General features: G+C 39.6%; 1 protein-coding gene across 1 annotated transcript in view; it reads right to left on the reverse strand.

Moving 5' to 3' along the window:
- The window catches only part of RIT1 (Ras like without CAAX 1), a gene marked incomplete in the record, with an annotated part of 544284 nt that overhangs the window by 227772 nt on the left and 289621 nt on the right, over positions 1–26891 (reverse strand). Inside the window, 1 exon segment of the mRNA XM_044080155.1 lies at positions 23768–23899. Coding sequence (XP_043936090.1) covers positions 23768–23870 — 103 coding nt within the window.

Genomic DNA, 26891 nt, shown 5'->3' on the forward strand with positions numbered 1-26891 from the left:
TTCCCTCTCTATGACCCAGGAAACCATTAACCCATATTAAAGCTTACTGGAATCCCTCACCATCCAACCCAATACCATATTCATGGGTGACTTTAATTTACCCCCCTATTAGCTGGGAATCATATATGACAACAAATGTGTGGCCACAGAGTTCTGAATATTGTTAACACAAACTTCCTGGACCAGATTGTTAATACTATGACCAGAGACACAAACATCATGTAACTGGGCCTCACTAATATGGGAGAGTGCCGCACACCCACAAGTGTAACATCCCCTCTGATAAGGGCCTGCCACAAAAAGGTCTCCTTTGAAGAGAAAATAAAACCTGGAACCTCAGCTAACCCTGGAATGTTCAGGAATGACTCTAAGGCTAACTTCCTACTATTAAGTCACAGCCTAGAAAAATTTGAAGCCTTTCTAAACCTGTGAAAACAGTTGTCTACATGGAACTATTAACAAAAACCCTACACAAGCACATTAACAGCTGCATAGAGGCAGTTATACCCACCAGGAATAAGTACAGAACTAACTCAAAAAACAAGCCACCCTGGTGGAATCGCATCAATAGGATGTACAACAGAAGGAAGAAAAACAGTGCAAAAATTAGGAGGTGTAGCACCCAGTAGGATAAAAGCTCTTTCACCAAACTAAAAACTCATTGGACAAATACAGTCCACGCCAAATTTGAGGTAAATTTGCCATCCCAGGTCAAGAACAACCATAAGGCATTCTTTAGCTATATGCACAGCCTCAAAGGCAATACACAATTGTGTGCAGAGCTCACTGTAAATGGAACCACCTATACTGAGCAAGAATATGGGTCTGAATGGAGAGATAAGTCAGCAAGCAAAAGAGATCAGTATTGCTGAATTGAACTCATCCTCAAGTCTTGGTGAGTGCCTTCACAAGGTGGATTTTCACAAAATCTCACCAAGACAACACTGACATACAGACTGTATTTTACATAGCATATATCATGGACAGAAGTAGGTCAAAAATTAAAAAAGATAGCTGGGTGCACAAGACTCAGGATAAAAAAAGTGCCCAAGCCTGGTAGGCCCATTGGTGCCAGAGCTGGAAAAAATTACAGTGTAAAATCCTCAAAATACAGAAACATTCCTACAATGAGAAAAGTGGTAGTTGCTGTAGACCAAAACTATTAACCAGAAAAAACAGCTCGGATCCCTTGAAGAACTTTTATTCGACAATAAAACCAACATGTTAAGCGCTTTCATCAAATGGAGTTTGACTTCATCAGAACAGTGGAGTATAGAAAAAAGTAGTATAAAACAGCCAGTAAACACACCTGGTTGGATAAACATTCAACCAATCAAGCACAACTCATTGATAAATAAATTACGCCAGTCTGCAAAAAATGTATAAAAAAACATGCATATAACTTGTTCATGCTAAATCATATTACTCTATTTTGAAAATGTAATTAATGTTCTCTATGTTTTCTTAAAATAAAAATAAAAATACATAAAATACACATGAATAAATGAATTGTTATATAAAAGTATACATAAGTGATGTTTATAAAATAAAACATAACTAATACTGTTCACTTTTTCGTGAATAAAATTTATGAATGCATTTTGATAATAAAAACTGCTGTTTAAATCCAGAATCACCATGGAGTGCACAAGAAAATTAAATTTTGGCTGCTTTTTCTTTCAAGGCTATTGCAATAGAAATGTAATCATCAAGCCCTGGATGTATGTTAGCAGCCAATGAGTTGCGCTTGATTGGTTGAATGTTTATCCAACCGGGTGTGTTTACTGGCTATTTTAAACTAGTTTTTTCTATACTTCACTGTTCTGATGAAGTCAAACTCCATTTGATGAAAGCGCTTAACACATTGGTTTTATTGCCAAATACAAGTTCTTCAAGTGATCCAAGTTCGGTGTCTTCACTTTGGTGCTGTTTTTTCTAGTTAATAGTTTTCTTCCTACAATGAGGCCAGGCCAGGCCCAGGGGGAGAACCACAAAAATCTGAAAAAGTGTCTGGCCAAAGAAGAGCCATAAAGACGATACTATTTAGGATAATAAAGAAATTATGTATTGTTACTATTCTGCAAAAAGCCCAGAATTTCCAGACACAAGATATACAAAAAGACTAAGAGAGAAATTAGAGGAAAGAAAAAAACTTCCACAAGAAAAACTGTCAGAAGCTTCAAATAAAAATGTGTGTTCATTAATATAACAGATATGTGAAAAAGATTATATAGACCAAGAAACTTTGTTCTGTTTGGAAAAAGAAGCATCTGAGGAAATGTAAAAATAAAAACAACCAAACCTAGAGATTTTTGAAAAGTATAAAAAAAGAAATATGGACATGGGAAAGAAAAAGAGATTTTACTTGGTGTAATATTTATGCAAAGGAGAAAGCAAAACCAATCAATGCAAAAAGAGCAGCACCAAAGATATTTGAAGAGAAATACAGGCAAAGGAATCCAGACATTTAAAACTTTACAACACAAAAAATAAGAAGACAAAGAGGAAAAGTAGAAAACATTAGCAATGGAGAAGTTAAATAGAAACGGAGGTTACTGAGTACCTGCAAAGTGAATCTAACTCAGAAAGCACCGCAGCAGGATAGAGCAATGGACATCCAAATTAAGGAGAAATCAGTGGAACGGGAAGTAACTGGTCAGTTGCCATATGAAGATATTTTGGAGCCTTCCATAGGAAACCAGTGTAAACATTCACTTGAAGCTGGACAGCAAGGGAAGGAACAGGAAACTGTAGCAACTCTGACACAGTCAATGTTGAGGAGTGATAGGCAGTGAATTCCCATATGACAGAGCAATGGATGACACAGGATGAAATTGAAGAGAATGTGCCACAGGAAGATGCTATAGAACTTTCTAAAGAATGCCCGCAGGAAATGGAGAACAAAAATGTGCCCTCAGTTTAGAGGAAAATGAGCTCAGAGAAGAGTTGCTTGATTTAATAGAGATAGACAGACATATTAAGATCAATGAAAAAAATAGACTGCAGAAGGTCAATAAAACCAAAAAAGTTAGAAGTTTGATAACACAAATGAACACAGTAATTAGAACAGATCCATGCGATATAACAGAAGTAAACAGGATATATTACTGTGCAGCTAAATTAATAACAGATAAAATTCTACCATAAGAACACAAGGGAGTAAGGGAAAGGAAGGGGAGAAATCAAATACCATCATGGAAGTATCGAACAGAGAAAACTATAAAGGAATTAAGACAAGAATTGTCACTGTTAGAAGAGTACAGAACAGGGAACAGATCAACAAAAATACTCAGAAAGATAGACGTGATAAAAGCACTGCACAGTATTACAACGGATCAGGATTTATCATTTACCAACACAAACAAACTAAACATATCTGAACAGGCAAAAAAACTGAGAAAATACACAGATAAATATTAAAGGAAAAGTAGAAAATAAACAATTTATTGATCACCCAAAAAGATTTTACAGAGAACTGGGAAACAGGGTAAAAGGAATTGAAAGACCACTAAAAAAAGAAGAAATAGATACATTTTGGAGAAGTATTTATGAAGACCCTGTGGAACATAACAAAGATGATAAATGGACAGAAGTAAAAGAAAGAATAAGAAGTTCAAAGGTACAGGATATGAAATGGGATGAAGTAACAGCCAGAGAGATTGAAACACTGTTAAGTAAAGCCTGTAACTGGAAAACCCCAGGCCCAGATGCAGTACCCAACTTCTGGTTAAAAATATTAACATCCTTGCTCGAAGATTTAACCATGAGTAAGAACTATTTATATGTGCACCCTGAATAGACACCACACTAACCTGACTAACAACAGGAAAAACAATGCTCCTATTTAAGAGTGAACTTGCAGGCTCCTCTAAACATTATAGACCAATAACTTGCCTTCTGATGACATATAAATTACATACTGGAACTGATGCCGACAGAGTTTATAGTCATTTAGAAGAAAACTCAATTATGGCAAAAGAACAAAAGGGCAATAAATGAAAGTCAAATGGAACAAATGATCATTTGTTTTTAAATAAAGTCATAGTGGAGAACTGAAAAATGGGGAATAATCTAAGTATGGCATGGATTAACTACAAAAAAGCATTTGACAGTATCCCACACTCACGGATAAAAGAGTGCTTAAAAATGTATAAGACACACCCTACACTGACAAACAACATCACAGCAACTATGAAACAGTAGCAAACTACTCTGCAGTTAAGCCATGATAAAGGACAAATTATTATTCCCGGGATAACAATCTAAAGGGGGGTATTCCAGGGTGACTCTGTCACCATGGCTGTTTTGCCTTGTCCTTAACCCATTAAGCTGTCTGCTTAACAGATTAGGTCTTGGCTATAATTTGGCTCCCAGAAAGCAACAAAGTCTAAAAACTTCTCATCTTCTCTTTCTTGATAATTTAAAACTGTATAGCTCATGAGATGAGGAACTGAAAGAACAACTGCAGGTTGACAAAACTTTTTCAGATTATATAACAATGTCATTTGTTCTTGGTAAATGTGCAAAAGCAAGCTTTAAAGCAGGAAAGCTGCAGCACCAAGAAAACATCAGTTTGGGACAGGAATGTGCTATAAAAAAACTTGAGCAGGAGGGAGTATATAAATATTTGGGAACTGATGAAAGATCAACAATAAAACATGGACAAATGTGAACAAAACTTGGTAACGAATATTTTAGAAGACTTAAATTAACTCCAAAAACAGCATTGACATCTAGGAACAAACTTCAAGCTATAAACCAATTTGTACTTCCAGTCCTAACTTACAGTTTTGGAGTGACTGCCCCCAAAAGGTGTTGGACAGATTACATAGGAAAACAAGAAGGATGCTTCATGCTCATCAAATAATTTATAAAAATCAGTGCATACCAAAATTATATATTCCCTGTTCCGAAGGAGGGATTGGCCTCCTTGAAATTGATTACATGTACAGATCTGCAATCGTGGGACTGCATACATATCTGCTGACCTCACAAGACCCAAACATAGTGAATGTTTTGAAACATGAGCAGAATAAATCTAAGATGACTTCCCCTCTTAGTCTAGCAGAAGCATATTGGCATCAAGCGGGAATGGAAATTAAACCAGAGGTAGATGAAAATCAGGCAGCAACTGAATGTGCCAAAAACAAAAGAAAGAATATAAAGTGAAGGATCAGATGAGTAGGCAATAAATGTGGAAAATGCAGAATGGTCAAGGAGAGGCGAATTCAAACCAAAAGATGAAAGGTTAATATTGGGGCCCAAGACAGTGGGCTACATACACGATGCTTTACAAAGTCCATGGAACATGTGGGAGAAACAGGCAAATGTAGGTTTTATAAAACAGAATTGGAAACAGTTGCACACTTTGCTGCTGGTTGTGATATACTAATGGCAGAAGGACTGTATACTGAAAGGCATAATAATGTGGCAAGACTGTTGCACTGGCGATTGTGGAAACAGTATAATACTGAAGTAGCTGAAAAACACTGGAAAAATGAGCCACAAAGCATCATAGAAAATGGTGAAGTCTATATCACATGGGATCACCCATTACCAACAATTCAAAAGAGATGCGAGAAAACCAGATATAGTGGTCCAAGAAAAAAAGACAAAAGTAGCACTGATCATTGAAATCGCTACATCTAGTGACTACAGTGTCTTGCATACAGAGACACACAAAGTCATAAAATATCAGGATTTTCAGGCAGAAATCAGAGCAATGTAGAAGAAAGACACTCAGACAGTTCCAATAGTAGTAGGAGCAACAGGTCTTATAAAAAAGAATCTACAATTGTATTTAGATATGTTACCAATATGCGTTACTCAGCACAAATTGCAGAAGGAGTCATTACTGGGCACATTGCGGGTGCTGCAAAGAGTACTTCTGGCTGACATCAAAGATTGAAACAATACTAAGTTCATGAACTTTAATCATACTTTTACTTAGGAATGGGGTCCATTTCTGTCATGGTATTAAAAACCCAAAAGATTTGGAGAAATTAAAAAAAACAGAAGATATAGCAAACCTACTAGCAGACAAATTAAGGTCTAACTTTACTCATCTCCACCACCCCTCCCCAGCCTCTTCTCAGGAAGTACAATCAAACATTTTACAATAAGCCTTTTACAATAAAATCATCCAAAGCAAATTTCGAGAGAAAAATAGCTAAAGACTCAAAAGACAATCATAAGGCCTTCTTTAGCTATGTTAGAAACCTAGGAGGAAACTCCCAGATATGCTCAGAACTAGTTCAAAATGATGTGAAGATTACTGATCCTACAGACATTGCCAACATACTGGCTGACAGGTTCAGTGCAAACTTCTCCTTCCCCAAAAGGAGAGATATCTATACCAAATGAGTGCAGCCCCCAAACATCTCCAGCCCAAGTGAGAACTGCTCTCTCCAAAGCAAAAACACAGAATCCATGGGAGCCCATGGTGTCTCCGGCTGTGTGCACCACGAACTCAATGAGGAATTAAACCCACAGCTAGGACAGCTGTTTAATCAAAGTCTTACCTCTGGATACTGCAACTGTGGTCCCACTTCACAAAGGCGGCCTCCACAGACCCTGGAAATTACCGCCCATTAGCTTGACAAGCCTTATCTGCAAAGCCATGGAGAGGATCATAATGGACCTCATAAATAAAGACATAGGGAATTTGCAGACTTTGGATCCAACCCAGTTTGGCTTTGTCAAAGGCAGATCATGCCTTTTAAACTTGGTTGACTTTTTGAAACAGTCACCAAAGCCATTGATGAGGAAAGGCAGTCCATACAGCCTACCTCGATCTGGCTAAGGCCTTGATACAATACCCCACTGGGTATCATTGAAAAACTCATCAGCTTAAATGTTAACCCATACATCACAAGATGGGTTGCAAACTGGCTGAGTGACAGAACCCACAGGGTCAGAGTTGCTGGCGCCATGTCAGACTCAAAGCCTGTCACAAGTGGTGTCCCACAGGGCTCAGTCCTGGGCCCACTCTTGTTTGGCATCTACTTTTCCAAGTACAAGCAAACACAGGAGGGTTATGGACAAAGTTTGCAGATGACTGCAAACTGGGCCATAGTAGAAAACACATCTGACACAGATATCCTTCAGAAGGGTCTCACAGAAACGGATAACTGGTGCCAGAGCCACGGCCCAAAGTTAAATGCCAAAAAATGCATAGTCATACCCTTCAGGAAAAACAAGGTTACCCCTAGCTACCAAATAGGTGGCAATCCACTGAGCACAGAAGAAGTTATCAGGGACCTGGGGACCCAGGTTGATAGTAGTCTGTCATTCGACACCCATGTAGCTAAAGTAGTTAGGAAGTCCTTCTACATTGCCCACCTTATCATGAAGGGATTCTCATCTAGATCAAGGGAGGTCATAGTCTCCCTTTACTCATCACTCATCAGACCAATGATTGAGTACAATGCCCCATTCGGAATGTATCTGACCCGACACTTGCAGCAGCTGGAGAGGCCACAAAAGTTCCTCACCAAAAGGATAAAGGGTCTCAAAATCTGTCCTATGCTGCCCGACTGAAAGAACTCCAGCTCTATTCAGTAAACGCCATTGCTCAGAGGTGACCTTTGCCTAACATACAAGGCCATGTCAAACCCAGATTTGATGAATATGCTTCACCTCAAAAATCTAGATCCATCAGAGCCACAAGGCGGAGACTTAAACCTCGACACGGCTATTAATAGGACGTGCTGGAGGGATAGATTCATCACCCAAAGACTCCCTATGCTGTGGAACAAAATCCCGGTACATGTGAGGCAGAGCACCTCGCTGGCCTTGTTCAAGAGAAATCTTGACCAATGGATGGGAGATCACAGATATACCCCAGGAATTACCTCAGTGTCACTGCTCGACAGAGGCACAGCAAAATAATGGGTATAGTTCCCCATACTAAAGGGGTGGCGTAAGCCACAAAACAATGGGCTAGGCTTATAAATGCCCTCGGGCAGATAGGTTCATAGGTTCATACTAGGCTATGAACATAACTCCCCTACTACTACTACTCCAGAACAGGTCCTCATTGCTCTCTCTAAGGTAAAGAGCACTGCATAGATGGGCCTTTTACAACAACCAAGGCTCCCTTCTAAATAATATGAAATATAACATATATCAGAATCTCTGGAATCATTATTTAACCATAGCCTCAAGAAAAAAAAAAAAAAAAAGCTTTGAGCCACAAATGGAACAACAGTCATCCTTCTGCAAAAGACAAACCCATAAGTCTCACTTGTCTCATATACAAAGTCATGGGAAGACTTACTATAATTACCATGGAAATAATCAGTAATGACATACGAAACCTCCAAACAATGGACACAACCCATTCTGGTTTAGTTAAGGGCAGGTCATGCCTACTCAACCTGGTGGACTTCTTTGATAAGGTCACCAGATCAATGGAAGAGGGCAAAATGGTTCATTTAACACAATACACCACTCAGGCACAGTTGACAAACTCAAGAGGTTAGGTATAAACCCTTATGTCACCCAGTCGATAGCCAGCTGGCTCACAGACAGAAAAGACAAAAGAACTAGTCTTAGCAGAGTAATTTCTCTGGTAGCTGGGCACCGAGGTAAATAGAATTAATCTGCAGACCTTCATAGTTTTACCTTACTCTTGCAAGGTTTTGAATAAACTAGTTACTTGTGGTTCAAAGAGAAGGTCGCTGTCAAGTGGGGAATCTAGGAGCTTTACCTTGAAATTTTCAGGGAGAGGCTAATTGCATAACCAGGTGTATCTCATAACTGAGCAAGTAGCAGCTGCTCTGGAAGAGGCCTCAACAGCACCATAGCTGCATTTTATGCTATACCTCGCTACTTGAGTGGCTTAAGTTACCAAAGGCAAAATCTTTTGAAGTCTGACCCTACCATGTCAGAACAGCCTTTTTCAGGTTGCCAAGGATAGCTAGAAGGTATTTGCTCATCTGCATCTGAAAATTAATAGACCTGAAGGACAGGGTAGGGGAAACATAGACCTGTTTCCCCTACTTGTCTATGAGTAGAGCATTAGCATTTGGCAGAAGCTTAGAAGGTTTGTCTGGGATTAAGGATAGAGCATCTGAATCTAAGGCAGGAAGACTCCACAGTAATCTTCTGTGCAGTGGGTGGAAGAGCTAAAAAGGAAGGCAGTTTAAGACCCACAATGACAAAGTCCATCCACTCCTTTACCCTAGAAGTTTGGGGAGAGAGAGAATGCTTAGTCTTCTGCCATTTCTTTTTACTGATGATGTCTGCATGAACTAAGTGGAGAGGCTCCAACCCCTGATGTACCTCAATGATCCCAGAATCTCTTCCTGTACTAAAATCTGATGGATACCTTCCAGGCCCTCTGAGATAATGATCTGTGGTTCCCCTTTTGTTGAAGTAGCAGTTTATTTGTGAGATGTGGTGCTTGGACGCCATACCAGCCTCCAAATGGGACATGGCAGAAGGTGTCTGAGGAACAGTCGAACATATAGCCAGTTCTGCAACCTTAGTGGGTACATTGAAATTTGCCTGGGCAGACAGAACATCAGGCCTAGGTCTCTTGATTTTTTTCTTTAGAATGGACAGTATGTCAAGTGTGGAGGGATCAGACACCTTAGACTGAGCCAACCACTTTAGTCATTGAGTCTCTAGGAAGGTATTCAATGGTGATAAAGGGAGTGCAAGGTTTTGGGTACAAAGGACTGGCAGATGAAACAAGATTTGTAGTTGTGCTCTGTGCCTAAGCAGAAAAGGAACTGGGAATGGGGGTCTTTGAAGGGTATCTGCATACCACACTCACAATTTCCTTCCTTGTTGACATCTAACAATATTAGAGATAAACAGGATAAACAAGAAAGGAAGGTTACCCAATGGGACACTTACCTGAACCTGAAAAGGCTTACAGTACAAACAACTACACTGAGATCAGACTGATGGGTGTGAGACCTGCATTCTGATTGGCAATGAGATAGTCTTGAAGATTTACAACCATGTTCATGGGCTGATGTCATACTTTGGATGTATGGTTTACAGAAGATTTAGTAACCCAGCTGGGAGTTAGTGATGAAAACCCATTTGTTTGGAAGACTGCAACAGTGACTTCTATCAGGATATTAACCAAAATCTGTATTTCTGCAGGGAGGCAAGCCTGCCTGCACCCCCACACCCTATGCAAACTATACATACCAAACTCCCAACATTACACTACAGTAGAGAAAAGGGTAAATTCCCCAATTCCCATTGCACTGTGATCTTAGTATAAATGCTTCAACTTTTCAGAAAGTCGATCATATGGTCTTGCCCATAATGCAGCTTGACTTTACAAAAAAGTTGATATTTTGACAACACACCAACCCATTTGTGATCAACTCACAAAACAGCAAAATTTTAAGAATGCAAAAAGCATTATGAACCATTAAAACACTAGAAAAAACATTGTTGTAGGGGAACAAGATCCTCTGAAACCTATGATATGGTGATCAATTTTAGTTGCATTAGATTCCTGGTGGCCAATGAGGATTTTGTTTTTGTTTAATTTAATGAGGTTGATGTCATAGCATGCGCATCAGTCACATCAGACAACTGTTCAACATCAGGTACAACACCACTGTCTGTTCCTGTAGATGAGGTATGTGCCAGTATAACGTCACACTCAGGTTAAGTGTATATCTCAGGAACAGTCTCTTGGTTTGGCAATTACATAACTTCATGTTTTGAACTGTCCCTTAATGGCAACTTCTTAGACATAATATTCTGAGATAAGACCAGTCCAGGCCTGTAGAAGTGCCTTTTAGTACATTCAAGAATTTCAGTATATTTGCATGACTACTCATGACTTCTTGCTGTTCCAAGAACTTATCAACAAGATTCTGGATTCTGATAATCTCTCTCTGTGCTTTAATATAGAAGGTGGCATAGCTGTTCTGTCATCGTACATCAGTTTTTGTTGCACTGTCTGCAAAAGCAGGCTGCACATTTGGCATTATTTTCTGATGAAATAGATGATGTAGGTAACTGATTTCATTTTCCTTTCCATAAATAGCTGTGAAGAAAGTTCTGTGGGTGCAAATGGAGTGTTTCTATATTCAAGAAGGATTAAATAGCAGTATTATTTGGAGCTGGCAGCATTTAATACCTTGATGATGAAATTATGTGCTAAAACTCCAAATTATAGCAAAATTCCAAACTAAGAAACTGTGGAACCCATACCAGAGATGAGAATATCAGGGATACCGTGGTGAGAAAAATGGATTTCATCACTATAACAACTGTGAAGACAGGCCTCAGTTTGAAGACCTCGGGATACAGTGGGTAGTAGTAGTTAACAGATGACCGAAATAAAACAGCTGCTACTTTATTCCATGGTTAAGCCACAATACCTTGTCATGTAGCAGTGTCTTCAATGTTTCTCTTGTGATATAAATCACACATCTGACAGTATTTTTTTAATACAGATTCTATTAGATGAGACATTCTAGGCCAGAACATTATGTCATATGTATTTTTTGCACTTTACAATGGCCAAATGAACTTCATGAATTATTTCACATATACGCTTGCAAAACTGGCATGGCATAATCATTATACTAGATTTGAACAGCATTTGTGACTCATGAATTTCATCCTGTTAGTTGTAATAGACTTGAACTGGTAACAGCTGCTTTTGTCATCCAGCCATCTTGTGAGTACCACACTTTTAACTATTTATATTTCTAAGTCATGAAGTAATTTGTCAATTCCAGTGAATAAGTCAACAAATAATTCAAAAATATGAAACAAAACATTTGAACTCGTCTTTGTTTGCACTCTCTTCCCACATTGTTTTATCACTGCATGCTGCAGTCTTCTTCTGAGGCATAACAGAACACAACTAGTATTATAACCTCTGTGAGCATGCAAAGTTTGTGCTTCATGAAAAGGCAAATTATATTCTCTGCAAGTCTGCAAATGATTGACTCTGTGACTACGAGAAGGACAGAGCATCCACTTTCCAGGCTTGTTTGTGGGAGTCCTTGTGCAAAACTTGTCCAACTGGAAGTTCTGGGGGGAGGCAAATAGATCTATGTCTGGGCTCTCCCATTCGCTTGTCAGCATGTTGAAAATCTTTGGTTCCAGTTTCCACTCATGTGGGTCCATGAGATTTCTGCTTAGTCTGCCTGCCAGTGTATTTAATTTTCCTGGCAGGAACTGAGCTTGTAGGTGCACTTGGTAGCTCAGGGCTGTGTTCCACAATGCCATGGCTAGTCTGCAGAGGGGGTAGGAATGTGTACCCCCCCCTGCTTGTTTATGTACCACATAACAGTGGTGTTGTCCATCTTTACCATTAGTTGTCCTGGAAGAATGTAGTCCTTGAAGGCTGACAGAGCATTCTGTACAGGTAACATTTCTTTTCGATTGATATGTAGCTGCATTTGACTTGGGTTCCATTTGCCCTGAATGCACTTTGCTGCCAGGTGAGCCCGCCATGCATAGTCTGATGCATCTGTTGTTAGGGTTTGGGCAGCAGAGGGTAGTGTAATAGGTAGTCTCTTGTTTTGGTGACAGGCCTCTGCCCACCAGAGGAACTCTAGGCATAGGCAAGGTATGATAGGAATCATCGTTTCCAGGCTGTGAGAATGTTGACTCCATAGGCTTTTTAGATACCACTGTAGTTTCCTCATATGCAGTCTTGCATATGGAATTAGAGGAATGCAGGAGGGCATGAACCCCAAGGCTTGCAGTATTTGTATTGTAGATAGCAGGGTTTTTGTGGCCACTTGTTTGAAATAGTTTACCAAATGAATTTGCTTTTCTGCGTAAGGTAAGCCATCTGGGAAGTTGTACTCAAGCTTGCTCCCAGGAATGTAATTTTTTGACAGGGTACCAGTTGTGATTTCTTTTAATTTATAGTGTACCCCAGACAAGTTAGAAACCTTTTTACAAATGCCAAATGATTTAAAAGTATGCCCTGGCTTTCTGCCTGAATTAGACAATCGTCCAGGTACGGGTATATTTGAATACTTCTTTGCCTGCAAAAAAGAAATAACTGGAGCCAGGCACTTTGTGAATACCCTGGGTGCAGTAGACAAGCCAAAGGGCAGTGCAGAGAACTGATAATGCGTGCAGCCTGCCTTGAAGCATAGGTATCTTCTGCAAGATTTCCTGATTGGGATGTGCAGGTATGCTTCTTTTAAATCTAGTGATGCCAACCAGGTGTCTTTGCCTAGCATAGGAAGTAGTTGATGAAGAGCCAGCATCTTGAATTTTGGTATCTCCAGAAAGGTGTTTATATTAGACAGGTCCAGGATTGGACGCCATGATTTGTCTTTTCTGGGTACCAGGAAAAGTCTGGAGTAGAAACCTTGTCCCCTTTTCCTCTTCTGGTACCAGTTGAATAGCCCCCATGCTTAAGAGGGGAAAGTACTTGTTTTTGAGCCCCTGCCCACTGCTTTGGGGGCAGGTCTGGCCACCCATTTGGTGTTGGCAACATGTGGAAATGAAATCTGTATCCCTGGGACACTATATTTAAAACCCATTTGTCCTGGGTTACGAGTTTCCAGTTCTTTGCATGAAGAGCAATCTCCTCCCCCAAAGGGGCAGTCAAAATGTAAGTGCTTGGTACGTTTAAAAAGAAGTCATTGAGACTGTTTACCATAGGGGGGTGTATTGTTATTTCAAGATTTGGAAGAGGAGGCTCCCCACTGCTTGGCTTTGAAAGTTCCCTGGGATTGAAACCTGGGGTTTTTGCTCTGCCTGGGTTTGGTCTGACAAGACCTAGAAGAGACCGGAAAGGACCAATTCTTAGTAGGCCAGTGCCTACTAAATCTAGGAGGTTGCACTTGTAAAAAATCTTTAACAGTTTGCATAGATTTAGTTTTATCTTCCATCCTTTTAAGAACTTCTTCAGCCTTGCAGCCAAACAGGCGGTCCTGATTTAAAGGAGCATCCCAACAATTTAGCTGTAACATGATCAGGCAAAGATTGTTCCTTAAGCCAAGCATGCCTTCTAAGCACAGACCCAGTAACAGCAGCCCTGCAAGAGGCCCCTAAAGAATCAAAACCACATTGCAAAGTATGTTTTCCAACTTGTTCAGCAGAATACATTAAATCCTGTAAATCTTTATTTTCCACACAGTCAGGAATCCACACCATTTTCTGTTTAAGCAGTCCAATAACATGTTGCTGATATTTTAACATATGAAATTGGCAGTTTAAAGCTCTGATTGCCAAGGTTACAGAAGTATAAACCTTTTTACCCCATCTATCCAGCGCCCTGGAGTCTCTATCAGACGGGGTAGGATTGTTATCAGTAGAAGCCTTAATGCCCTTGGGCCCCTGAGAAACAGTCTCTGGATCTGCAGCAGGATTTATGAAAAGGAACTTTTGGGACTCAGGAACCCTGTAGTATCTGTCAGGTTTACTAGGAGCAGGAGGCAGGGAATCAGGGGCCAAACTGGATTCCGAGAAAACATCATCAACAATGTCTAGTACAGGAGGTATAGCCAAAGGCCTATGCTGAGGTAGAAGAAGGAAATCCTTAAGCCTCTTTTTTGAATCAGGAAATTCCTGGCTTTCCCAGTGAAGATGCTCCCTTAAAGTGTGTAAAGTTTCCCCAAAAGAAAAGTCCTCAGGAGGGGAAGCAGAGGGAATGGAATCCTCTGCATCAGAAGCCTCATAAGTAGGTATGGACAAATCCAGGTTACCAGAAGAGTCAGAAGAAACAGAATCTTGATCAGAGTATTCATAAGCAAGCTCAGCCGTAGGTCTCTTGGGGGGGGGGGGGTTGACTATCCCTGATTACAGTTATTAGATCTTCAGCCATTTTTATCATTTGTTTTTAGGCATAGGGGCCTGAGCATGTGGCCTGGGTGTCGATTTTTTTAGACATGGATCGAGATTTAGGCCTTAGTAATGAAGGAGTCATTTTAATATGCAAGTCTGTAGGCCTGAATACACCCTCAGAAGCCGGTGCCTGCACAGTGGCTCCAGACCCATCCAAGGTAGAGACATCTGCGGGTTCCATAGTTGAAGTATCTTGCGGCATACCTGACTCCAAATGGGTCTCAGTAGAGGCCTGCGAATCAGACATAGCGGGTATCAGGGTCTGCAAAAGCACCTCACTGAGTACCGGCGAACTGGCGACTGGTTTACGAGAAGCGTCGTCGGCAGTTTTGGACCTCGACGGCCTGTCTCTGTCTTTATCTTTGCATTTTTTTCAGAGTCCTGGTAGTCGGATGGCTAATTGACAACATTTCTGGGTAATTAAACTGAGAAACAAAATAATGAGCAGCAAAAATATAATGATGATGGATAGTGCACTGATTAAATAAAGCACAAAACTGACAGTAAGATAGGTCAGGGCCTAGGCAAAGAATACAGTACGAATGAAAATCTTTATTAGGTATTTGCTCTCCACAAGTAATGCAATTATTAACTTTTACGGACATCGGTAAGGAGCAAGAAAAGTTTCCCCAATGGGGTACTTGGCTTTAAGTTGACTTCGGAGCTGAAACTCGAAAATGAAAATTTCAGGAGTTGGCCGACCGGCACTTGTGAACTGCTTCTGCTTCGGGCACCGCACGGCAAGAAAGACTGATGTAATGATATCGGCTGCATGTTTTATACCTCTAATGGCCTGATGTCATAGAAGAAGAGACAGCAACTGACGCAGGACCCAAGACTTTGTTAATCAGTCTGACTGAGGGCAACCTGCCAGCAGATTACCCAAATGTAATGACTGCAACAGTGAAACACGAAGAACATCAATGCAATGGAAACCTTTTCCTCCAGTAATCTTAAATTCATAGTGGTTGCCTTGTGCCTCAGGCAATTATCATATACTTGACCTAAACAAGTAAGAGTAATGACAGCTACCCTTTTCAGACTAAGCTTCTCATCCAGTTAATAAATGCAGAGCTATGCAAACAAGAGAACAAAGCAACCTTTTTTCACATCCGTCCACGATTATATAGATAGCAGAGCCATTTGGTTACAAATAAAAATGCTCAGTATACTAAGTTTACTAGGAAACAAACTGGCCTGAATAACAGGCTGTCCCCCCCTGCACTTTCTTCACTTTCTGAAGATAAACTTGACTTAATGAGTTAAACTAAGAGTTACAATTCTCTCCAGTACTCTGTCCTAGTCCTGAGCAGCCGATTACTCATCAGCATACTAACAATGGATAATAACTACTCTGTGAACAATTCCATCTATAAGTACCTACCTACATCACAAACAGAAACAACTATAATAGTTCTAATCAAAACAAAATGTTAATACTTATGAGGGCAACAAGGTGTACTGACCCTGGTTAAACTCAACTCACCCAAGGACAGTCCCTGCAGTACATGTGTTTTTTTTATCTACTATGCAAGACAAGTGGATAAAAAGAAAATAGATTAATGATCATGAAAGGGAAGCCAATGGTCATTCAGCATCTGTGTTATATATAAATGCCAGCACATAAGCAAAGTTAAGAAAAGTCAAATTAAACCCTTTGGCTTTAATGCAAATGTGGAGCTGCATCAGTCACGCTCTGTTATGACCTACTGTAAACAGTTTCTTAACTTAATCAAAAATAAATAAATAATTAAAAGGCTACAGTGCAGCCGCTCTTTTTCCAAGTTGTACCTGTCGAGTGGGTGAGGCTCACTGCTGCCTTGTCAAGCTGTAATACAAATATAAAATACAGACCCCATCGGTGGGGAAGCTCAGTAAGAATTCGGGGGCTACCCATCGTAAGATCTGTCTTTTTATCTCATGAACACATACATAAGGGAAGCACACACACACACACACACACACACACACACAAGTGCACACCTACCTTTTCTCTGCTCTCATACAGCCATACACGGTATACATGCATTTGCATGAATGTGTCAACAGCAGAACCCCAGGATCGCGAAATGTCAAATCTGCGGATGTCGAACCAGAGATTACTGAACGCCGGCCAGGCTACTATTCCCCCATCTCGACCCATGATAGTGCTTGTTGCGGCAGTTGTGCGATCGGGAATTTGACGTTGCATGCAACATTCTGAGCATTCGGGCATATGAGATTTGACATTTAGGTTCGGTGTTACGATGGCTTGACCTTCAGTCGCGTGACCAAATGCATGTAAACCGCCACAAACTCACACACACACCTACTTTCTCACACAGTAACACATACACACTTTGAATACCTAGTTTAAATTACATATGCACACACTTTTTCTCTCATACAGAGAAACGAACCACCAGTATAACTAACACACATACTCATACACTCAATCACTCATACAGTCACTCACTCTTACCTTGCCAAGTGTAGTTTAAATTCTGCTGTAAGTGCGGACTGAGTTTATATCCACATCGGTGTGTGTGCGTGTGAAGTATGCATGGTCATCCTTAAAGGAGAAGATGCTGCGCATGAACATAAAACAAGGAAAATAAACATGAAAAACAAAATCAGGATTTAAAGGGACCAGTCTGGAATTCATGGCACCCTATTATTTTGAGCCCCAAATCGGGAAATACCGAGGAATTTGGTACAGTTGAGAGGTATGGTACTAGACAGTATGTGTGTAGGTATGGTGTATGGGGTGTTTAGTATGTGTGTAGTTATGGAGTATGGGATAGGTAGTATGTGTGTAGGTATGGAGTATGGGTAGGTACTATATGTGCAAGTATGGGTAGGTAGTATGGGTGTAGGTATGGGGTAGATAGTATATGCATGGATATGGGGTATGGAGCAGGCAGTATGTGTGTAGGTATAGGGGTTGGGGTATGGGGTAGGTAGTATGTTTGTAGGTATGGGGTATAGGGCAGGTAGTATGTATGTAGTTATTAATGTAGTCTGACACATGAAGGCAGTGGCAGTCAGGTTATTGCTGGGGGGGTTATGTGAGGGTTAAAGGAATACAATTGACATCAGCAGGACAATGTAAATGTAAGGAACAATTATAGGAATTCCTAGTGTAAACCTACTGTAGTACAGGCTTTAAGATTCAGAGAATGTGGGACAACAGCAGTATTCATTTAAGGGGTGTTTACTGGGGAGATAAAAATGCGTGTCAGGATCTTCTAGTATAAGAGTGCATGTCGGGAAATGGGGGTAGGAGGGGAGTGAAGGTATGTAGGATGACTAGAAATGGATGGAGCTAACTTATGACTGGGTGTGAGGAGAGTGGATAAGCAAAGTATGGAGAGAATGTTGCAGAAAAGAGCAAAGTTTGAGATGCTAGGGAGGGCTTAAATGCTGGGAAGAACACAGGAGAATATAAGTTTCTATGATGGATGAAAAAAAAAATGGGGGTGATCAAAGATGACATGCAATGAAGCTAATAAGAGTTGTACAGAGTTAGGAATGAAGATAATATAGAGTGTAAATATGTTAGAAAAGATTATGGAAGATATGAGTGCATCACCAGTAGATATGTGATGTGGAAGGATATAAAATGAATAGTGAATTCAGAAGGAGTGGTTTGTTATGATGATGTAATTATGGGTGATTCCTAAGAAGAAAGGTGGGGGTGGTGAGGAGACTAGTAGTGATTGGCAGATTGAATTAATGGAAGGAGTAGCAAAGTGAGTCAGAGTGTAGCAAGGGTGAGTGGACTGGCTACCCCCACATGAATGTAACCTTATTCCAGCAAAATAAAAAAAAAGAATCTGTGGCACTGAAGGTAATGTCACTCGTCCTTTTCTAACACATAAGACAAGCAGGTGGTGGGGTGTTCATTTAGATGCTTTAATATATAGAAACACATCAGGATGGATAGCAGCATCATAAAGTATGACTGAACTAGTTAACAGACAGACTTTACATACATACATGGACGATGAGGTATTTTTAGCACTTTGTTCAAATCTTGTGGGTCAATATATATTCCAATGTCATCTGAGGTTTTCTTGTGAGCTACCACTATGGAAGATACCCATTCAGTTGGAGTTTCAACTGGACAAATCACACCTGGTTGCACCATTTTATCTAATTCGGCCTTGACTCTGTCCTGCATAACTACTGGAACTTTACATGCTGGCCTGATAACTGGACTGACCTCTGGGTCTAACTTCAAGGAATACACAACTGGAAGCTTGCCTAGTTTGTCTTCAAAAAGATTAGCATAGGTAGAAAAAATGTACTGGGCAAAATTAGAATAGTGGCCTTTTAAAGCTAACGCGATGGACTTCCTTATTAAATAAAAGCAGTTACATTTTCAAACCGTCTCCGAGCCCTAATAATGACGAAATGTTCCTCTTGACCACATAGAATAACAAGTTGTAGCTTCTTCCAGCAGAGTAACATGAAAGCACTACTGAGCCTGTGGTTTGAATTTCTTCACCTCCATAAGCAACAAGCTTTGCACACTTTGCCAAATTAAAACTTTCAACATGACACACTCTGGCAAATGCTTCTGCTGGCATAGCATTGCACTTGGAACCTGTATCAACTTTGAGCTCTATGGGTTTGCCATTTATCTGAACAGTATAAAATACTTCATTCTTTGCCCTTAAATCTACTTTTTTCCAGCTTTTACTTGTCTTACAATACTCTACACAGTGTCATATATACTAAGTTCACTTCAGTGAAATGAGTTTTCAGTAATTTGTGTTTTCAGTGATGTGGTCGGGGTGAAATGAAATTCAGTGAAATGAGATTCAACAAAACAAAGTAGACCCATCTCACAAATCTCTATGGCCTTATTCAAAGTTAAATCAATGTTACAAAGCAAAATCTTTCTCACAACATCATCTTTTATACCACACACAAGTCTGTCCTTTATCAACTCATCCCTTAAATCACCAAATCTGCACATTTTAGCTTTGTTTCTCAAGTCAGTTATATGTGCTGCAAAAGTTTCACCAGGCTTTTGATCCCTTGTATAAAATAAGTGCCTTTTCATTGTAACATTTCTCTGGGGTTACACAGTTTTCTAAATTTACGTTTTAAGCACCGAGGGCCCCCCCTTGACTTAGCCAGTACAACAACATGACAGTTTTCCCCCTCTCTTCTATAAACAGCAGGTGCATACACAAATGATCGTTCACTTTCTATAGCTTCTGACCCAGCTAAATTAAACAGAATAAATGCCTTTGTATGGTCATCTTTATCAGAAAATGCAGCCTATATGAAAATGTCTTACTCTTGCTCAAACACTCTCCAGTTCTCAGCAATATTACTGCCAAACACAAGTGCACTGGGTTTTTGAAATCCATCTGCCATCCCCACAAAGTATACACAAACACATAGAAAATATGGCCCTTGTAGGTATGTATGAACAAACAGTTCTGTGAGCTTGTAATATTCAAATGCACAATAAACTCTTTGAAATACTGTACTTTGCGAAATATATTCTCTATGACTGTATTCTGCAAAATATGCCCTGTAATAGCTGTACTTTTGCAAAATAGCTTTATTGTAACACTGCACAAACATGCAAATACTTTATACACTTCTGATAACTTGGACATCTTTGCTTAATATGAAAAATAGATGCCTTGCGAAAATGCAGTCATTTCCCTTTATTTTATTTGTTTTATGCAATTTGGACATTATTTCAAACATTTTCAGTAGTAATTTGAATATTTTTATCAATAATGTACATATCAGTTTATGCAAATATCATTTAGAATGTTCTGCATGCCCCATTTCATGTTATGCAAAAATAAATAGTGCTGAGCAACTTTTAATACCTGAAATTTCTTTCTGACCTGTTTTGAGACATTTTCACATTTTAGGGATGAGTCACTCCTATATATTCCACCAGCCCCAAGAAAGTGCCTTAAGTCGCTTTAGCCAAGCCGCCTTTAGTTCATGCCCTTTAGATATGCAGTTTCTGATTCAATGTCATTTAGACATCCCACTTCTGACACCATGTCACTTGTCCGTCTCTAACACATAATACAAGCAGGCGGGGCGGGGGGTTCACTTAGATGCTTTAATATATAGAAACACATCAGGATGGATAACAGCATCATAAAGTATGAACAAACTAGTTAACTGACAGACCTTAAATACATACATGCTTACATCTCAACAGCTAACTACAAAATGGAAGTAAGGCTCACATGTGCTCAGTATTTACACACTTGTGCAAGCCCTTGGATAGCTTCTTAAAGGTACATGCACACATACTGATCTACATGTAAGCTTTCCTGGTGAAGCTAAACAGCTAAAAGAGGTAGGCAAATGTTTTGACAAATACAGAGTGTAAGAGAAGTACTGAGAGATGCTCCAGTACAATACAGCTAGGGACAGATTATAATTACTATGAGCTATCTGAAAGGAGGGAGGGATGTGGGATTAGTAAATAGCACTAAGGTAGGATATTAAGAGCACATCACTGTGAACAATGCAATAACAAGATAGACCAACTGTGTTTCACAGCTGAGTCTAAGATTCTCTACTCCTACTCAAATAAAGAGGGAGTCCTTAAGCCATTTGTCTCTTTCTTGGGTGTACAAAAGCAGTTTTTCTTGGCCTGCAGTCCACTGGGTAGACTTGGTACGGAGGGGAGCAGAATACTGTCTAGATAAAAGAAAAGTAGTGGCAGCACTATCTAAGAGCTCACGGATAACTCTCAGAGTAAGATAAAAAAGAGAAAGGCTCTGCTTACATTAAACAAACCTGCAGAGCTTAATTGTGTCTTCACAGAGAACTTGGAATGCAAATGCACAAAAAAATCTGATGGTCTTTCTTGCTGAGTAATCACTGTTAGGGTAGGCAGATTATGCCTGCTCTATTGAAATAAAAGAAATGAAATTAAGATAGGAGTTAGGTAGGTGATTATCATAAAAATAGTTATGCTGCTATACATTTTCAGAACAGTACATCATGTAGACTCATGCAAGAATGGGAATTCACATAACAAAATAAAGCTACAACAACTTTGCATGAAGCCAAGAATAATGAGAATGGAAATCACTAGTAGGGGAAGAGGCTTGAAACAAGGCAGGTAAAAGCAATGAGGTTTGAAAATGTTTGGGAGACTGCAAGGAAGCTTGCAGCACAAAGAGGGAAACCATAATCCATTTTTCCTGAAAGGTACACAATAAAGACATATCACTGTACTCTGCCACTGAGCAATTAAACAATAAACATAGGTCAATACAGAGCAGTATCGTCCTGCAGGCACAGAAATATAGCAACAGCTAATAAAAATACCAAACACATTACAAACAGATACACACTTGTAATTCACACATTAACGTAAAGCGCAATTAGAAAAGGGCATGGGGATTAAGGTTCTACAAATGACCTTGTGACACCAACGATGCTGATAGAGTGAGTGGCAAGATCAACACCACGGTGAATGATTCAGCTATACTTAAAATGGTGTAAACAGAAAAAAATCCATGATTTTGAACCGTACTAAAGAATGGTGTCTTCATCCAAACATGCTCATTTCAGTTATGCTCTTTGACTTGTGGCTTTCTTTCTTGAAATTCATTCTTGTTGCATCATTTTTTCAAAGTTGTTTCTTTTCTTTGCTCAACTTAATTTTCCTAGGCATGGCACACAATGGTGCCAAAAACTGTAATGTGTCAGTTATGGATTTCACTTCTTCATTCTGTGCGCTTGTTATGTCATGGGGCATGCTCAGGTGTAAGAAACTGATCCTCTCACTGAAAATGTGAATTGGACAATATCACCTTCTAGTTGTTAAAGTTGCAAACTGTTCAAAGCATCATGAATAGCCTAATTCTGGGGTGAACTCTGAGATCCTACTTTGCATCAAGTATTCTTCTTGGCTAATAGCTTCAGTTCTCTTTGTAGATACTTCCTGCTTGATGGCAAGATATAACCCCCCCCCCCCCGGCCAGTGTGCGAACAGTCACATTCTTTACTAGCATTACAGCTACTGAAGGAGCACAACACAATAACACAACATCCTCCATGCACTACGGCACTCTACATTACACCCCCAGGTTGTTCAATGTACTTTTTGTGACTAACTCTAATTATTTTAGCTGGTTTCCAAACATGAATTATCAGCATAAACAACATGACTCTTACTGGATTGACAGACTAAACTACAGACACAGTTTTAAATATCACATTTACTGCTACATACTTCTTTTTTTCTTTTGCCCTTTGGCATTCTCTTACCTTATACCATCTGCAATAAATACCATAGTAAATTCCAAACAGTAGAATAAATTACAAGTTACTGGTGGTCATGTCTGTATAGTCAAGGAATTGTCCTGCATAAACAGGCAATTTCCACTTTTGATATCTCCTATCATCACCAAGCCTGCACTCAGGAATAACTATTTGGTGATGAAATGGCCAATTAAAGGATAACTGTTCCTGTTCACTCTCTCCTTTACATTCAAGACTAATATATCCTAACAAATTAGCCTTGTTATTGACCACAATCTGTAAACATCAGCGACCTTCACTGTACTGCTTAGAGAAACTACTTGGGGTCTGCACTTGAGCAACCTTGTAAAAATACCACAGAATAGCCAGTTGCACATTTGGGTCAGAAATGCATCTGTACATGAGCAATCTTGTATATATAATGCAGAATAGGAAGTTACAAGTTTCACCAGCAAAAACAGTTGGTAGAGTTCATGATATGGGGGAAGAATGGAATGGAAAAATTGTGCTTTAAAGGAATATGAAATAAATCTGGCCTTTGTAAAGCAGTATCCTCATACATGTCATTAACTTAGATACATCCACATTTGGGGACAATAACCATGAAAGAGGAGCAATTCCTGTCTTGGGTCATAGTACTGTCAGAAACAGTATAATACAGTACAATACAGCCATATCAGGAATCTGTCTTCAGACACAACACTATGGAACATACCACTTTTCCCAACACCGCCTGCACCTAGCATCACTAATTTATATTCTCTGGATTGAGGAGTTGTGTCCGACTGTGCTTGCTTGCTTCCAGATGAGGACTCCATCTTTCACAGTTTCTTCTTCAGTCACAAACCTGTGTAAAGTAAAAAGCAGAATTATAGAATAATGTATTTTATAAAACAATACATTTCTCTCAGCAGCTCAACAGTGTTCTCTAGTATCCTGCATACATCTGTACATATACAAAATAGCAATTCAGGATTCCCCCCCAACACGTATGACTTCTACTAAAAATTGTCTGATTTTACTTTGGACTCTTTAGTGTTTTACACACCCAGTGACAAGTACAGATATGGCCGATCAGTGATACAGTCTGTTCAAGTTGTATCTCAGCTTGTTTTCTGATCTTCTCCTAAAAGAAAACCATGCTGCTGTTGTTACAACAAATGGTAATGCTAGTGTTTTAAAAGGCAGGCACACAGAGTGCAAACAAATGTAAATATATTGCAACAGACAGGTCTACCTCTTCATATTCTAAACACCTTTGCTTGAATACTAACAACTTCTCCTTTCATTTTTACCCCACACAGCTGACTATATTTTATGATGATGCAGTCAATATATTACTCTACGGTATGCATGAAAACCTCAATTAGCAAATGAATCCAGAAATCAATTTCTGGCATGGGAGGCTCACTCAGACCTGATAACATCAGCTGCTACTAACCAAACCAGTCACGTTTGTGGCTAACTCATCTAGCTTTAATAAACAGCCTAATGCTACTTCTTTGCACACCTCTCAAATGTCCAGATTTTTGCCTCAGATTTTTGGTCTGTTTCTTATAAAATCTGAGGTTTTCAAATAAATCACTAGGATGATCTAAGGAATGCAGTCACTAAATAATGACATACATTTGAGTTTCAGACTTCATATTTTCTGAAAAATACATGCTAACACAATTTTTTTAATTTTATCAACTTTCTAAGTTTATAACAGTACTATTTAAAATCTGTCCCTATTTTTGGACCTTTGTCCCCCATTACATCAGGCTTTGTCCAGGTTTGTTGTGCCAAGAGGCTGAGAGGTATGCTTCTTTGTATTCTCAGAAATATAATACCTTCATTGCTCAGCTCTAGCAACTGCCCTGTTTAAGGGCACTTTCAACAGCTGTAATAGTCTAAGGCAGCCCATACTAATTATTAGCCAGGAAGTTATAATTCTTTCATGAATAATATATCAAAATTTACAATGTTAGCCGGCAGTAAAATTAAGGCTTCCTAATGACTTGTGATACAGAAAACTGCCATCCTGACAGTTCTGATATGACCTCAGAATTTTATTTTGTCAGTCATAGTATTTGGGGCAGAACAAATCCCTTCAGAGCTGTGTCATCATAAAATGAATAATAATAAGCCTGTGACTCTGACAACTCCCTAAGTGAACATAACTAAGATTTAAAATATTCTTCAATATTTTACCCTTGATTTAGCTAAGCCTTTGAAAACTATGCACTTTTTGTCAGGAATAACTTGGAATAAACTGATAAAAAGTGTAAAACATATAAATATAGATGCTAAAATGATGTCTAGACTCACATGCTAAGGATGGACAAATTTGACAGTCACCTTAAAGTATCATTTATGAAAACAGAAGCAAATTAGTTTGTTGGGAAGGGGTACAAATTTCAAATCCTACTGATGCTGGGTTGATAACATTGATGGAGGTGGGTGCAGGTGATAACAGACAGAACCATGGCAAGACTCGCCTGTGCCCTCCATTCCTGCAGTTATAACAAACTGCTTGCTAAAATGTAACAAGTAGCCTGCTACAGTTACTAAAGTTACACACACTGTTCTGAGGGAATTTCTTCTGTCATATTAGCTGCTTCTGTTTCAGTCAAGCCTTAATTGAGTATAGCAGCCATTTACATTGCACCATTGGCACTTACCCTTGCTGATTGTGACCCCCTTGGCATCTTGCTCCCAGGGCAGCTGCCTCACTCACTCTGCCCTGGTTTTGGCTCTGGTAACAGATATTAGTTTGCCTAAGCATGTATTACAGGATATGTGGCTGTGGCTTGATTTTTGAGGTCTGAGAGCCCATACTCTATACTACATCACAAAATCAAAGGCAACACTTCACAGCTTATTTCTTTAGCTTCTACAGCACATCAGTGCCTCTCGTGTCTTAACCATACAGGATACAAAGTCTGCATTATGCAGAACTGTTATAACAGAGCCACAGGGAAAAATACATTAGTAAGCCAATACCTCTTACAGTATAACAAAGACATAAACACAGTCCTTTAGAGTTAACTTGCAGAGATGAACACTAAGATATGCAAACAAGTTTTACATTCAACATAACCATACCTATAAAAGTATTTCAGACATTTATAGCTTATGTTACCTTTCTTTTTTTTTTAACACTACATTGTGGACATAAATGACTGAATGTAACAGACAGCAAATGCATAACTAGCTACAGGTTTCTAGCTGTAGCAAGGCATTTTGGTTCCTCGGGCGACATACTCATTTTACATCCACCCAGCTACTCCCTGGCCTCCATTTTGCAATCCCCCAGCTCTTACCTGACCTTCCAGCCCAACACCAGTCTTAGGGACCAACGTTTTATTTCATTCAGCTCTGCAGTTAATGCCTGTAATTAGGAAAAAAATATGCTGCAAGCACTCAAGTCCATGTTATTAATACAGTCTCTGCAATACTTAGCAGTGTGTGCACCTTGTTCACTGTGGCGATGGCTATGAGCACTCAAGTCCATGTTATTAATACAGTCTCTGCAATACTTAGCAGTGAGTGTGCCTTGTTCACTGTGGTGATGGCTATGAGCACTCAAGTCCATGTTATTAATACAGTCTCTGCAATACTTAGCAGTGTGTGCGCCTTGTTCACTGTGGTGATGGCTATGAGCACTCAAGTCCATGTTATTAATACAGTCTCTGCAATACTTAGCAGTGTGTGCGCCTTGTTCACTGTGGTGATGGCTATGAGCACTCAAGTCCATGTTATTAATACAGTCTCTGCAATACTTAGCAGTGTGTGCGCCTTGTTCACTGTGGTGATGGCTATGAGGCTGAAAAAGATACTTTCTTTTACCAGTGTTT

This window comes from Protopterus annectens, chromosome 8.part0, assembly GCF_019279795.1.
Source record: "Protopterus annectens isolate FY-2018-M chromosome 8.part0, PAN1.0, whole genome shotgun sequence".
In the NCBI taxonomy this organism is placed as follows: domain Eukaryota; kingdom Metazoa; phylum Chordata; order Ceratodontiformes; family Protopteridae; genus Protopterus; species Protopterus annectens.